At 47.7% G+C, this 14,049-nt stretch overlaps 2 protein-coding genes across 3 annotated transcripts; one reads left to right on the forward strand and one right to left on the reverse strand.

Annotated features, from left to right (window-relative positions):
* Window positions 1–1,437: 1,437 nt before the first annotated feature.
* On the reverse strand, window positions 1,438–6,009 carry LOC118561597 (formimidoyltransferase-cyclodeaminase-like). Of its 2 annotated transcripts, XM_036133754.1 has the most exons (14): window positions 5,898–6,009; window positions 5,325–5,508; window positions 5,123–5,251; window positions 4,934–5,022; window positions 4,677–4,856; window positions 4,098–4,235; window positions 3,896–4,027; window positions 3,763–3,824; window positions 3,549–3,675; window positions 3,312–3,473; window positions 2,106–2,149; window positions 1,830–1,968; window positions 1,629–1,724; window positions 1,438–1,556 (listed from the first exon to the last, which is right to left on the reverse strand). In XM_036133754.1, the coding sequence occupies exons 1-14, from the start codon at window positions 5,949–5,951 to the stop codon at window positions 1,473–1,475; spliced, it is 1,620 nt and encodes a 539-aa protein (XP_035989647.1). In that variant the 5' UTR covers window positions 5,952–6,009; the 3' UTR covers window positions 1,438–1,472. The 2 variants fall into 2 exon arrangements, with proteins under 2 accessions (XP_035989647.1, XP_035989648.1); XM_036133755.1 differs by lacking the exons at window positions 1,830–1,968; window positions 2,106–2,149.
* A 1,045-nt stretch (window positions 6,010–7,054) lies between these two features.
* LOC118561598 (mucin-2-like) lies at window positions 7,055–13,543 on the forward strand. The gene is made up of 2 exons (XM_036133756.1): window positions 7,055–7,120; window positions 11,859–13,543. The coding sequence occupies exons 1-2, from the start codon at window positions 7,087–7,089 to the stop codon at window positions 13,109–13,111; spliced, it is 1,287 nt and encodes a 428-aa protein (XP_035989649.1). The 5' UTR covers window positions 7,055–7,086; the 3' UTR covers window positions 13,112–13,543.
* The last annotated feature ends 506 nt before the right edge of the window (window positions 13,544–14,049 follow it).

Here is a 14,049-nt window from a genome sequence, read left to right on the forward strand (position 1 = left end):
GTCGACTTCAGGAAGAACCGGCCTCACCATGCTCCGCTGCTCATCAACAGCTCAGCTGTGGAGGTGGTCAGCAGCACCAAGTTCCTGGGGATGCACATCACGGAGAACCTCACCTGGTCTGTGAACACCACGTCACTGGTGAAGAGGGCACAGAAACAACTGTACTTCCTGAGGAGGATGAGGAGAGCCCGCCTGCCCCCGCCCATCCTCACGACTTTCTACAGAAGCACCATAGAGAGCATTCTGACCAGCTGTCTCTCTGTGTGGTGTGGAGGCTGCAGTGCCTCCGACTGGAAGAACGTGAGGAGAGTGGTGAGGACAGCAGAAGGGATCATAGGGGTTTCTCTTCCCTCTATAAAAGACATTTCATCTCTCTGTGTGTCCCGTAACATCATCAGGGACCCCTCACCCCCCCACCATGGACTGTTCTCCCTGCTACCTTCTGGGAAGAGGTTCCACAGCATCCGCTGCAGGTTCACCAGGTTCTGCAGCAGCTTTTTCCCTGCTGCCATCAGACTGTTGAACTGTTGAATTACAACCCATAAACTCTGCACAACATTCACATATTTGCACATTTTGCATCATTGCATCTCCAACTAGCATTATAAATGCTGCCGAACTCTTAATTTTTAAATGCTGCACCTTATACTGTAATTTAATTTTTACTGCAATTTACAAGCTGTATACAACGAAATTTCGTACAAAATGACAAATAAAGTTGTCTAAGTCTGGATCCATGTTTCCATCAAACATCTGCAGAGACACTCTCTGCTCTCTGGATAGTTTAGTTGATTTCTGCGAGGTAGGCTGTGCTGATATGCTATTCACACAAAGGAATGTGGGATACCTAAAGGGTTCTTAGCGACGCTGACATTAGGAGGTTCCTAGGCTAAAGGGGCAATGATAGTGACAGTAGTGATCATGGCGACTGCTGACGCACTTGAGCTTTGGCTAAAGAGTTCTTTGCTCTTTAAGGGTATTAGGATGGAGCCATGGGTTTCATTCAAACCGAGGCTGGTTGAAGGTTAGACTGTCAAACAGGAAGTGAAGGCTTTCCCTTCCCCCTAAAGGACGGGGCCAGGCGGACTCCAAGGCCAGGGCTACATGTCTGGCTAAGCCCAGACCACATCTGTAATCTCTCTGTCCACCTAATCCATGAAGAAACTGAAGTTGACACCAGAGACTAAAATGATGGTCTTCAGACCAGGATCTCCATAAACTCCAACTTCTTCAGAACTCAGCAGCTCATGTCATCACCAGAACTCCCTCTTTTCACCATATTACCCCTGTCCTTCAGCAGCTCCATTGACTCCCAGTTCAATTTAAAGTCATTCTGTATACTTTCAAAGCCATCCATAACCTTGCTCCTCCATATCTATCAGACCTTCACATAGAAGTGAGCCAGGCTTGCTTGCTGCATAAATAAGAAACCAACACTTTTTCTGAATTGTGGTTTTATTTCTTCCACGTTGTCATGTTCTCTTGTCAGCAGCGTCCAGGATGGAGGTCACGTTGTCTCTGGCTTCCTGCAGCAGCTCACAAACTCGTCTCTGCGTCTGAAGCAGCAATAAAACAGAACTTTTTATCACCAGCTGCATGAGAAGTTTAAAAGTTACGGGGAGACTTACGGCCAGTTTGAAGGCTTCATCTGAGACGTCTTTGAGGTTGATCAGGACATTATAGTACGCTCCAAAAACGGCCGTTTCCAGGGCTTTAGCTGCGACCTGAAACACGCTAACATCTCAGCTCTGTGCAAAGTTCCAGGACATCAATGATTTAAATTTAGCTGCACAGGTAGAAGCAGAGAGAGCAAAGGTCTGAAGTGGCACCTGAGCATCTGACTTGCAGCCAATGTTGCCGAACTGAACCATTTGTCTCAGAGGCGGCCAGAGGATGCTGATCTTCTCAGCCAGAGCCAAAGGGACGGCCACAGCCTGCTGCAGACCTTCCTGCATGGCAGCTTCTCTTCTGAAGGCAGGAACAAAGCATGCTCCAGAGAGACATCCAGCAGCAGATAACACACAGGCAGTGATGTTCACATGTGCTATTAAAGCCAGGGCAGATGCTCCTACAACACCAGAGTTCAACCAGAGTCAGACGTTCACCTTTTCATCTCCTCTGCTGTGTTCCTGGGCATTTTCAGCGCCGCCTGTAAACCAGACAGGATCATAGCAGACGTGGAAAATGCTGCATTTTAGAAATGTGGGATAAAAACCAGGTAATGCAGCATCCTGCCTGTAGGTGTCACTGTTTCTCTGCACATTTCTGCACATGTACAAGTTACTGCTAATGAAATCTCTGTGAGTCAAACATTTAAACCCAAAAATCTGATAGATTTATTTCACAAACAGGACTTTCTCTACCGAATTAAACGAGCTGAGAACATTTATTTAGACATTAGTAAGTTTAAGTTTCTGTTTTATCTACAGGTGTTTCTCTCTACAGGTATTTCTCTCTACAGGTGTTTATCTCTACAGGTGTTTCTCTCTACAGGTGTTTATCAGGTGTTTATCTCTACAGGTATTTATCTCTACAGGTGTTGTCGTCTGCAGGTGTTCCTCTCTGCAGGTGTTTCTCTCTACAGGTATTGTCGTCTGCAGGTGTTCCTCTCTGCAGGTGTTTCTCTCTACAGGTGTTTGTCTCCGCAGGTGTTTCTGTCTACAGGTGTTTCTCTCCGCAGGTGTTTCTCTCTACAGGTGTTTATCAGGTGTTTATCTCTACAGGTATTTATCTCTACAGGTGTTTCTCTCTACAGGTATTGTTGTCTGCAGGTGTTTCTCTCTACAGGTGTTTATCAGGTGTTTATCTCTACAGGTGTTTCTCTCTACAGGTGTTTATCAGGCGTTTATCTCTACAGGTATTTATCTCTACAGGTGTTTCTCTCTCTACAGGTGTTTCTCTCTGCAGGTGTTTCTCTCTGCAGGTGTTTCTCTCTGCAGGTGTTTCTCTCTGCAGGTGTTTCTCTCTGCAGGTGTTTCTCTCTGCAGGTGTTTCTCTCTCCAGGTGTTTCTCTCTCCAGGTGTTTCTCTCTCCAGGTGTTTCTCTCTCCAGGTGTTTTCTCTCTGCAGGTGTTTATCAGGTGTTTCTCTCTGCAGGTGTTTCTCTCTGCAGGTATTGTCGTCTACAGGTGTTTCTCTCTACAGGTGTTTCTCTCTACAGGTATTGTCGTCTACAGGTGTTTCTCTCTGCAGGTATTGTCATCTACAGGTGTTTCTCTCTACAGGTATTGTCGTCTACAGGTGTTTCTCTCTACAGGTGTTGCCGTCTACAGGTGTTGCAGTCCAGACATGTCAGCGTGTGGTCCTCCTCACCATGTAGCTGCTGAAGGCGGTGGAGTCAGCATCCACCATGCGTAGCAGCTCATTCATGGCCTGATGAAACGGAGGAATCAGCCTCCTCATGACGCTGTCCAGGTTCTCAAACTGTCTCTTTCCATATGTCATCTGTCCCACCATGGCGCCCAGTGCTGCCCCCTACAGGCATGAGGACATTTCCCAGATTACAACATGAAGACAGCTCCCTCTGCTGGACGCTCTTTAAAAACTCACCAGGGCAGCGATGGCAGCAGAAACAGATCCCCCTCCTGGAGCTGCTGTCCGAGCTCCAACGCTGTGAACAAACTGCTGCAGAGACAGAGATATAAGCCCGCCTTCTTCCTGTGACTTCACCATGTACCTGTGCAGGTAAGGCACATCCTCGTTTACCAGAGGGCGGGGAATTATACCTGCCTTTGGTGTGGACATTTAGGAGGAATAAACTCACTCTATGATTCTCTCCTTTGGGTTGAACGGGCCGAGGGAATCCAGGCCCAGTTTACTGATCACCTGCAGACAAGCAAGCTAAGGTTCAGATGCTGAAAAACAGAATGCACTTTCACTGAGACTCTTCTACTCACCAGGCGGACTTTGTGCTCTTCTTCGATGATGAAGAGCTGGTCTCTTTTGATGTAGAAGTCAGCAGAGTCCAGCAGAGCCTTCAGGGGGATCAAACCTACGATCTGAGAGCCGACCACCGGTAGCTTCAGCTCCTGAACACCACAGACAGCAGTCAGAGAGAGACTGATGGACGTGCTTGTTGTAGAGGTGAGGATCCCTGACCTCAGCGTCCCTACAGATCTCTTCATACACAGCGTGGAGCGGCGTCAGCTCAAAGTCCAGGATGTTGGTGGACACCTGAGCAAGGTTGGCCTCCTCCAGGTACCAACCCATCCCCTGCACCTTCTTCAGGAGCCCTGGCTGCTCGGAGGAGACAGGAAGACAAACATTAACCTGTGCTCAGCACATTAGTAACAGATTAAGCTGCTTCAGAGATCAGCAACAATACTGGAGTTAAGCTTGGAAACAGTCTGCTAAATGAAAACTGCATCTGAACAATATTTACAGGAATAAATCTTCTTCAATATGTGAGATTTTCCATAGTAATTCTTCTACATATTAACTCTTTCGTACACCTTCCCTCTTAAAATTTACACTGTATATATTTTTGATATTTTGACAGAATTTGTGCACTGTTCTGATTGAAAGTAATGAGAAGATTCTTAGTGTGATTAACTTTCAAATTATCACCAATCTAGGTGGGAATGAACCAAATCCCAGATGAATCATTCAGTCAACACACATAAACACATTTATGCTCATGTGAGAGAGTTCAGAGGGACTCAGAGTCCCAGCATGCACCTGGTCCTTCCCTCGGCCCTGCTCGCGGATGTCCAGGGCGATACGATGAGCCTGTTCTTTGGTGCCGATCACATTCACATTGTATGCGATCAGGAACTTGCGAGCGCCGGTTACCGTGGCGCCCCATGATGGTACGAAGAGGGCGGGGCCAAAGTCCGGGGCCCACTCTGCACGTTTCAGCTGCAGGAGAAGAAGAAGAGGAGAGAAGCTGATGGATCTGCGAGTCTCAGCAGGAAGGAGGCGACAAACAGCCTCACCTTCTCAGGTAGAGCTTCGTACTCTCCGGACCGCAGCGACGGCAGACTCCTCCTGGAGTCGGACCGTGCTGCTTCTCCGTACAGATAAACTGTGGAGGCATTAAATCACCTTTAACGTAGATGTGGACGTCTGCTAACCATGTTTACTGGTCAGATGTTCCTGTTCTGCTGGAAGCTCAGGCTCCTCACCAGGAACACGCAGCATCTCTGCCAGTTTCCGTCCAAACTCGTCGGCACAGCGGACGCAGTCGTCCATGCTGACGTTCTGGACGGGGACGAAGGGACAGACGTCCAGCGCTCCGGTCCGTGGATGTTCTCCTAGAGCGGAAGCAGAGCGTTACCAACAGTCTGTCCTGAGAGGGGGGGGGGGCAGCCGTGGACTCACACCCACCCGAGTGTTTGCTCATATCCATGAGGCCAAAGGCCCGCCGGGCGGCGTTCAGCGCCCCCTCCACCACGGCCTCCGGGGGACCCACGAAGGTGTAGACGGTGCGGTTGGTGGAGGCCCCCGGGTCAACGTCCAGCAGGCTGCAGCCCGGGGTCTCTGAGATGGCTGCTGAGATGGCATCGATCACCTGAGTGGAGCGAGAGAAAGGCCCGGATCAGTTAAACCGTGGTCAGAACCTGCAGCTGAAGCCAAACGGACCCTGGTGGTTAAGCCCAGTCTGCTGAGGATTACACAGGAGCTGTTTAATGATTGTTCTGACTGCCTGACAGGAGCTTCTACCCACTGAGGGGTCACCTACACACTGTTTAAGCTGCAATAAGGACTTTAAATCAGAACCTCCTGATAACCAGAGTCAGACCATTTCCAGGTAATCTGGGTTAAGGGACAGCTGGGAGCAGAACAATCTGATAAACCTGCAGAGACACTGGCTGTTCACCTCACACTGGATGCTGTGTGGAGCTGAAGAACCAGGAGAACCTGCAGCTTCCTGAATGCATCAGACCTGCAGAGACCTACCTGTTTGTCTCGACCCTCAGAGAAGTTGGGAACACACTCCACCAGCCGAGCCATGGCGTCTGCAGACTGCAGGGGACGGGCAGACTTCAGCTTCACCCCCACGCAGGTCGATCATTAACTGGGAAGGACAGCTGACTGGGATTGCACAACTCTAGAGGCACGCTGATGGCCCTGTGAGCTGTGTAACATTTGTTCACTAGGGGGCGCCACAGAACACCTTTTGGAGAGGACCTTTTGGGTTGCTTTGGGTCTTAATGTGGTGTAAAACATCTGTCTAGACTCACATTGATATTAATGCTTATAGGACGCTTTCAGGGATGTGGCTGGAAGCTTTCCTCAGGTTGTTCCCTGACACCAAACCGTAAGGGTAAACCTTTTAGGGTCGCCTACAGGCAGGAAGACGCTTCTCTCACTCTGGGTTTTGACCCTTGTCTGTACAACTTTGACAGACGTACGCTTGGAGACTGAGAAGAAGTCAAATAGTCTTTGGTTCCTCTGTCAATAACTTCAGTCCAAGCTGGTCCACGACTCTTCCCGCCATTTTCAAGAGTCCATTGCCTCAGTCCAGCAGTCTCCGTATAATGACTGCCATCACAGAAAATCCCTTCTTGTTCAGCATGAGAAGCTATTGACATCTCCACAGGTATGACTTCTAGGCTTTCTATGATCAGATGATCCTGGTTCTTCCTTCATCCTGATAGAATTACCACCAGTTTCCAGGTTCTGACTTGTTATTGGTCATGTTGCTGCAAACCATTCAAGTGGTTCCTCTCTAATAATTGACTAGAGCTGTAGAATCATAAAGCTCCCATAATTCTCCAGAGAAGTAGCATAGCGGTGGGTCAGGCGAACTCTTCCTCATGGATCACTGTAGGGACTTTTCCTTCAGCTCAGATTCCTAATAGGTGACTCATGAGGAAACAGTTGAGTAAACAAAGCAATGATGGACCATAACAGAAATACCAGCTAACAAAAAAGCTGAAGTGGGGAAAAAGAAAAGTCGATAAAGTCCAACTAAATGTGAGGCGTCTAGCAGCCTTGCTGCTGTTACAGACGACCTTCGAACAGTCGAGACCTGTTTTATGAGCTCATGAGCTGCTCAGCTGGATATTTTCACTTTCTCCTCTACTACTCGCCTTGAACCTTCTGTCATGAGTGCTGTTGAAGCAGAAGACACCTGATCTGCAACATGGAGGGCCGGTTCTGCATCGTCCTCTTTTTGGGTAAGAAAAGCTCCACTTCTCTCTGCTTCTGCTGCAGTTAATCTGTCACTGATCGCAGTTTTCCTGTTAAACTTTCACTGGAACTGTCCCTAAATGGTAAAGCATTGAGACGTGGGTTAGGAGCAGCGGCAGGAAGCCGCAGCCATTCCTCACGTGTCAGATCTTTGGAGAACGTTCTCGTCTTCAGTCAGAAGATACACTCACCAGCATCCTGCCCAGCTTCTTCTCAGGGAGCCAGCCGCTCCGATAACCACTGGTTCTGCCCCATGTATCCAGATCACCATCTCCAGACAGGCAACATGTAGAACCTTGATGTTCTGCAGCACCAGAAGACCACACCAGGTTCCTGTCAGAACCAAGGTCACAGTTCACACACTCACCAGAACTGGACCAGAACAGGTTGAGAACAATTGTTGGCAGGTCCAATCGGGTCAGAACCTGGTGGGTATGGATCCACCCTGCTTGTGTCAGCAGTTCAGGCTGGGGGGTGGGGGGGGGGGGGCACATTGGGGACTGCAGATCATTTAAAACCCAAAACCTTCCATTTTCTGATGGTGACGTCCAGCAGGCCGATGCTCACAGCCACAGAGCTCAGCACATCGAGTCTGCTAACCTCCAGTGGTCTCCACAGTCACCACATCTCAGGCTACAGAAGACCTTTAGAACGTCTTGTTGTGTCTCTGTTCTGTCTTCTGTAACCCCAGTCGGTCGAGGCAAATGACCGTTCATGCTGAGCCCGGTTCTGCCGGAGGTTTTCCTTCCCGTTAATGAGGAGTTTTTCTTCCCACTGTCGCTTCATGCTTGCTCAGTATGAGGGATTGCTGCAAAGCCATGTACAATGCAGACGACTCTCCCTGTGGCTCTACGGTTCCCCGGGAGGGAATGCTGCTTGTCGGGACTTTGATGCAATCAACTGGTTTCCTTATATAGGACATTTTTGACCAATCTGTATAATATGATTGATTTTGATTTTGTAAAGAGCCTCGAGATGACATGTTTCATGAATTGGCGCTATATAAATAAAATTGAATTGAATTGAACATGGTGGAACAGGAGATTCTCACCACTTTCCACCAACAAATCATGCCAATATGGACCCGTATGTCTGAGGAAAGGTTCTGACACCTTGCTGGACCTGTGCCCTGCAGACCTGAGCTCCAGTCTGTGGAACAGTACCTAATTTAGTGGCCGGTTCCTTTAAGCACAGGAAATCATGAAAACTTCAGACCTTTTTGGTCAGTGTCTTTAGTTTTATTCAATTGTATTTATAAAACTGAACTGAAAATAAAAGTTAAGCTCTACATTAAAAAAGATTGTTCCTTTAAACTTCTTCACCAAACTACAATCCAACTTAATTTGTAAAGTACTTTAAAATTCCCCAATAACTAAAGTGCTGTACAGTGTACAAATAATAAAACCAAAGAAATAAATTAATTAAACAATATAAAAAAGCGTAAATTACAAACTCAACATATAACCTTCAAACGTCTACACTAAAAATAGTTTAACCTCTCAAGCTGAAATTAAAACCCCACTTAGCGTCAAAGCCAACGCAAAGAGGTGAGTTTTAAGAATTGATTTAAAACCAGCCAGCTTCTGCAGCCGAGGATCGGAACACCAAGGTCTCCGCCCTCTGCCACCCATTTCACAATGCACCCGACCCCTTTGGCCCCTCCTACAGGTGGGGAACCTATTGGAAGGGGGACCCATGTCTCCTCTTCGGGCTGAGCCCAGCTGGGCTCCATGGGCAAAAGCCCGGCTACCAGACGCTCGCCAATGTGCCCCACCTCCAGGCCTGGCTCCAGGGTGGGGCACATCATAAGGGGTCTTTGGGCTGCTCTTTGTCTGGCCGTGGAACACTGGACCAGCTCTATACCCTCAGCAGGATTCTGGAGGGGGCATGGGAGTTTACCCAACCAGTCTACATGTGCTTTGTGGATCTGGAGAAGGCATTCGACCGTGTCCCCCGGGGGATCCTGTGGGGGGTACTCCGGGAGTATGGAGTACCGGACCCTTTAATAAGGGCTGTCAGGTCTCTGTACGACCGGTGTCAGAGTCTGGTCCGCATTGCCGGCAGTAAGTCGGACTCGTTTCCGGTGAGAGTTGGACTCCGCCAAGGCTGCCCTTTGTCACCGATTCTGTTCATAACTTTTATAGACAGAATTTCTAGGCGCAGCCAAGGTGTTGAGGGGATCCGCTTTGGTGGCCTTAGGATTGCGTCTCTGCTATTCGCGGATGACGTGGTCCTATTGGCTTCATCAGGGCGTGATCTACAGCTCTCACTGGAGCGGTTCGCAGCCGAGTGCGAAGCGGCCGGGATGAAGATCAGTGCCTCCAAATCTGAGACCATGGTCTTGAACCGGAAAAGGGTAGAGTGCCTTCTCCGGGTTGGGGAGGATGTGCTGCCCCTAGTGGAGGAGTTCAAGTATCTTGGGGTCTTGTTCACGAATGAGGGGAGGATGGAGCGGGAGATGGACAGGCGGATTGGTGCAGCGTCTGCTGAGAAGCGGGCGCTGTACCGATCCGTTGTGGTGAAGAGAGAGCTGAGCCAAAAGGCCAAGCTCTCGATTTACCGGTCGATCTACGTTCCTACCCTCATCTATGGTCACGAGCTTTGGGTCGTGACCGAAAGAACGAGATCCCGGATACAAGCGGCTGAAATGAGTTTTCTCCGTAGTGTGTCTGGGCTCTCCCTTAGAGATAGGGTGAGGAGCTCAGTCATCCGGGGAGGACTCAGAGTAGAGCCGCTGCTCCTCCACGTCGAGAGGAGCCAGTTGAGGTGGCTCGGGCATCTGGTCAGGATGCCTCCTGGACGCCTCCCTGGTGAGGTGTTCCGGGCACGTCCCACCGGGAGGAGGCCCAGGGGAAGACCCAGGACACGCTGGAGGGACTATGTCTCTCTGCTGGGAACGCCTTGGGATTCCCCCGGAGGAGCTGGCCCAAGTGGCCGGGGAGAGGGACGTCTGGGCCTCCCTACTGAAGCTGCTACCCCCGCGACCCGACCCAGGATAAGAGGAAGATGGATGGATTTAAAAATCAGAGAAAAGGATCCTCTTTATGAACAATGGAAGGTTGTTCCATCTTTCTGGAGCTCCCACAGAAAAAGCACAACTCCCCCTAAGCTCACATTTAGGTTGGGGCTCCTCAGGGAGCAACTGCTCAGCTGACCTGGAGGTGCATGAACCTGCAGCAGCTCAGAAAAGCAAATTTATTTATATAGCACATTTCTGTACAGACACAATGCACAGTGCTTTACATGATAAAAATATAGGAAAATAAAACAGAATAAAAGCAAGTTGGAATAAAACGTAGAAACAAAATACAACATGGGAGAATAGAAACTAAAAGCAATTATAAAAAAAAGTAAAGCTGGACTACAAAGTTAAACTAATGATGTTCAGTAGAACAGTTTAATTAGAACAGCTAAAATCCTAAACAAATATGTTTTTAATCTTGATTTAATGGAACTTAGGCTTTCAGCACCTTTCCAGTTTTCTGGGAGTTTGTTCCAGATCAGTGGAGCATAGGAACCAAATGCTGCTTCTCCATGTCTGGTTCTGGTTCTGGTTCTGCAGAGCAGACTGGAGCCAGAAGACCTGAGTGGTCTGGAGGGTTGATGCCCTGATAACAAGTCTGTGATGGATTTAGGTGCTAATTCAGGGATTTATAGACTAACAGAAGGATTTTAAAGTCTATTCTCTGAGATCCAGGGAGCCATGGAAGGACTTCAGAACCGGGTCCATGTTCTCTATGTTCTTAGTCTTAGTGGAAGGACTTCAGAACCGGGTCCATGTTCTCTACGTTCTTAGTCTTAGTGGAAGGACTTCAGAACCGGGTCCATGTTCTCTACGTTCTTAGTCTTAGTGAGGACTTCAGAACCGGGTCCATGTTCTCTACGTTTTTAGTCTTAGTGAGGACTTCAGAACCGGGTCCATGTTCTCTACGTTCTTAGTCTTAGTGAGGACTTCAGAACCGGGTCCATGTTCTCTACGTTCTTAGTCTTAGTGAGGACTTCAGAACCGGGTCCATGTTCTCTACGTTCTTAGTCTTAGTGAGGACTTCAGAACCGGGTCCATGTTCTCTACGTTCTTAGTTTTAGTGGAAGCATTTCAGAACCGGGTCCATGTTCTCTATGTTCTTAGTCTTAGTGAGGACTTCAGAACCGGGTCCATGTTCTCTATGTTCTTAGTCTTAGTGGAAGGACTTCAAAACCGGACGTTTGTCCAAAGGACAAACGACTTAACACGTTCCTCTCTGCATACAGGGGGAGGTGGTGGAGCACGTGGGAAGCTTTAGGTTCCTGGGCATTCACGTCTCCTCAGACCAAACACCTCCCACAACAACGGCTCTTCTTCCTCAGGAACCCGGAACGTACCAGACTTCCCACTAAGCTGCTCGTAAACCTTTACAGAGCTACAATAGAAAGTGTTTTATGTCATACATACAAATGTGTAGAGTTTTCAGATGGAAAATTAACCATCTTAGAACTCTTTCAAGTTAGCTGTGTTGAAGTCAGTTCAAGTTTAGTTTGAGTAATGATTAACCATTAGATTAGATATAACTGCAGAGATTATCTGATCTGCATACAGCTCTGCCAGTATGGCAGTAGACCAGTTATTATTGCCCTACTTATGCCACTAATGATCTTTATCAGCCTCAGGTTGAGTGTTTAGCCTTTGGTTTATTTCATTTATATGTTACAGCAAAGAGTAAAGCTGCTACATGTGCTTCTTTCCAGGTGTTTCTTTAACCACCTCTCTAACATCTCCAAGTACACCCATCATCTCAACATCTGCCAACACCACCGCTGACTACAGAGCTCCTGTAGCACTAGCTACCACTGCTGTTCATCTTGATTCTCTTTCTGGTACTGACCCAGTCCCGACTGTCAGTCCAAACATCAGCATTGTCCCGCTCAGTGCTACTGGAACCACAGAGAGCTCACTTCCAGTCACTGTTCCCAGAACCACTCCCATTGTAGACCTCCAAACTACCACTACTTTCAGCCACACCATCACTGAGGGCCAAACAGCTGACGAGCACAGTAGTACCACCGTCACCTATGAGATGGTGGAGACTACTACTCCTTTACTCAAGACACAGAGTACTACTACTCTTAATAATAGTACTACATCTACTATTAGCACTACTCCCTGGAATGCAACACAGAGTTATCCTCATCCTACTACTGCTAATATTAGTACTACTTCTGTTAATACTACTCTTGCTTTGCAAACACCTACACCAGAGAGTGATACTCCCATTACTATTCCCATTCCTACTGCTACTACTACTATTAGAAGTCCCATTACTACTGGTCCTTATCCTACTACTCCCATTACTTCTACTACTTCTCACACTACACATACTGTTACCAATGCTACCCCATTTACTATTACTACTACTAGAGCCACTACTATGACTGCTGAGACTCCTTGGCCTACACCAGAGAGTCATACTCCTAGTACTAGTAACAGTCCCACCACTACTACTAATAGTACTACTTCTACTCCCATTACTACTACTACTACTACTACTACTACTACTACTACTTCTACTCCCATTACTACTCCTACTCCTACTACTAGTAGTACTTCTCCTTCCATTACTACTCCTACTACTACTAGAGCCACTACTACTATGACTGCTGAGACTCCTTGGCCTACACAAGAGAGTGATACTCCCATTACTATTATTAGTACTAGTAGCAGTCCCATTACTACTGATCCTTTTACTACTAGATCCATTACCACTGCTACTATTACTACTTCCACTCCCATTACTACTACTACTACTACTAATACTAGTCCCAATACTACAACTACTCCTTCCACCACCGCCACGACTGCTGCACCAAGGAATTGTACTAATGGGGAAAATGTGAACGGCGTCTGCATCTGTCCTGACGAATGGACCGGAGAGACGTGCTCACAGAGTAAGTCCTGCTGGCTGTGGACATCATGCTGTCTCATTTTATCAGCAGTAAAATAAACTGCTGGTTTCTTGGTTGATGTGAAAATGGTAGAGTATTAATTCGAGGAAATATAGGTGCAATTTCGATTTTCAGGGAACATTTTTAGTAAAGAAACGCCTAAAATATGACAAATGGTTGTTTTGGATAAGTCTTTAAATCCAGACCCACCATGGTCCTATTAGGTTCAGTCCTGCCTTCAGTTCTAGTGAATCTGATCTGATTAATCTGACCCAAACTTTGTTGCATCTCCACATGGGAGACCTAATGATCTCAAACTTTTGAATATCTCACACATCAGTTATTGAGAAAGTGGAACTCATCTAATGTGTAGGTCCATCACAAAGAGTGAAATACGTCAAGCCTTTATTTCTTGCAATGTTAATGACTATGTCTTACAGATCATGAGAACCTTACATTCAGTGTCTCAGAAAATTTGAATCAAAATGAACTCCAAACAACTGCAACCTTTGAATGAGTCTCTGCTTCAACACACCCGACTTCAGTGTTAGCTCACCAACAGAGCTGTGTAGAGCTCCACTGCAGGACAGGGAGGAAGTTTAGTGCTTTTATTCAGGGCAAATTACATGTCTACAAGTTGCCCTCAATGATTTGAGACCACTGCTCTCAGGGGTCTCAGTCTGGGTCAATAGGAAGTGCCATCAGGGGGAAGGCTGCTGACCGGACACACATGTAGGAGACAGTCCCTGGCTCCCTCCACCAGCAGGGAAAGCCACAGGTCAGTGCTGAAGAACCTGGCTGTTCACAGAGGAACTGCAGCACTGAGAGGATTGTCAAGAACAGTCCATTCAGGATTCTGGGGAGCTTCCCAAGGGGTGGACTAAGGCTGGATCTGCACATCAAGAACCACAATCCATGATCCTACACATGGGCTACAAGCCTTTCACCTGGACCAAGCAGAAATGGAGCTGGACTGTTGTACAGTGGTCCAAACTCC

This window comes from Fundulus heteroclitus, unplaced genomic scaffold (assembly GCF_011125445.2).
Source record: "Fundulus heteroclitus isolate FHET01 unplaced genomic scaffold, MU-UCD_Fhet_4.1 scaffold_68, whole genome shotgun sequence".
Classification (NCBI taxonomy): Eukaryota; Metazoa; Chordata; class Actinopteri; order Cyprinodontiformes; family Fundulidae; genus Fundulus; species Fundulus heteroclitus.

Coding starts and splice junctions, on each gene's coding strand:
- LOC118561597 (XM_036133754.1), bottom strand. CDS start 5,951: ATGGCTCGGCTGGTGGAGTGTGTTCCCAACTTCTCTGAGGGTCGAGAC. Junction 4,236..4,676: donor AGGGCCGAGGGAAGGACCAG/GTGCATGCTGGG, acceptor TCCTCCGAGCAG/CCAGGGCTCCTGAAGAAGGT. Junction 4,028..4,097: donor AGATCTGTAGGGACGCTGAG/GTCAGGGATCCT, acceptor TGTGGTGTTCAG/GAGCTGAAGCTACCGGTGGT.
- LOC118561598 (XM_036133756.1), top strand. CDS start 7,087: ATGGAGGGCCGGTTCTGCATCGTCCTCTTTTTGG. Junction 7,121..11,858: donor CTGCATCGTCCTCTTTTTGG/GTAAGAAAAGCT, acceptor GCTTCTTTCCAG/GTGTTTCTTTAACCACCTCT.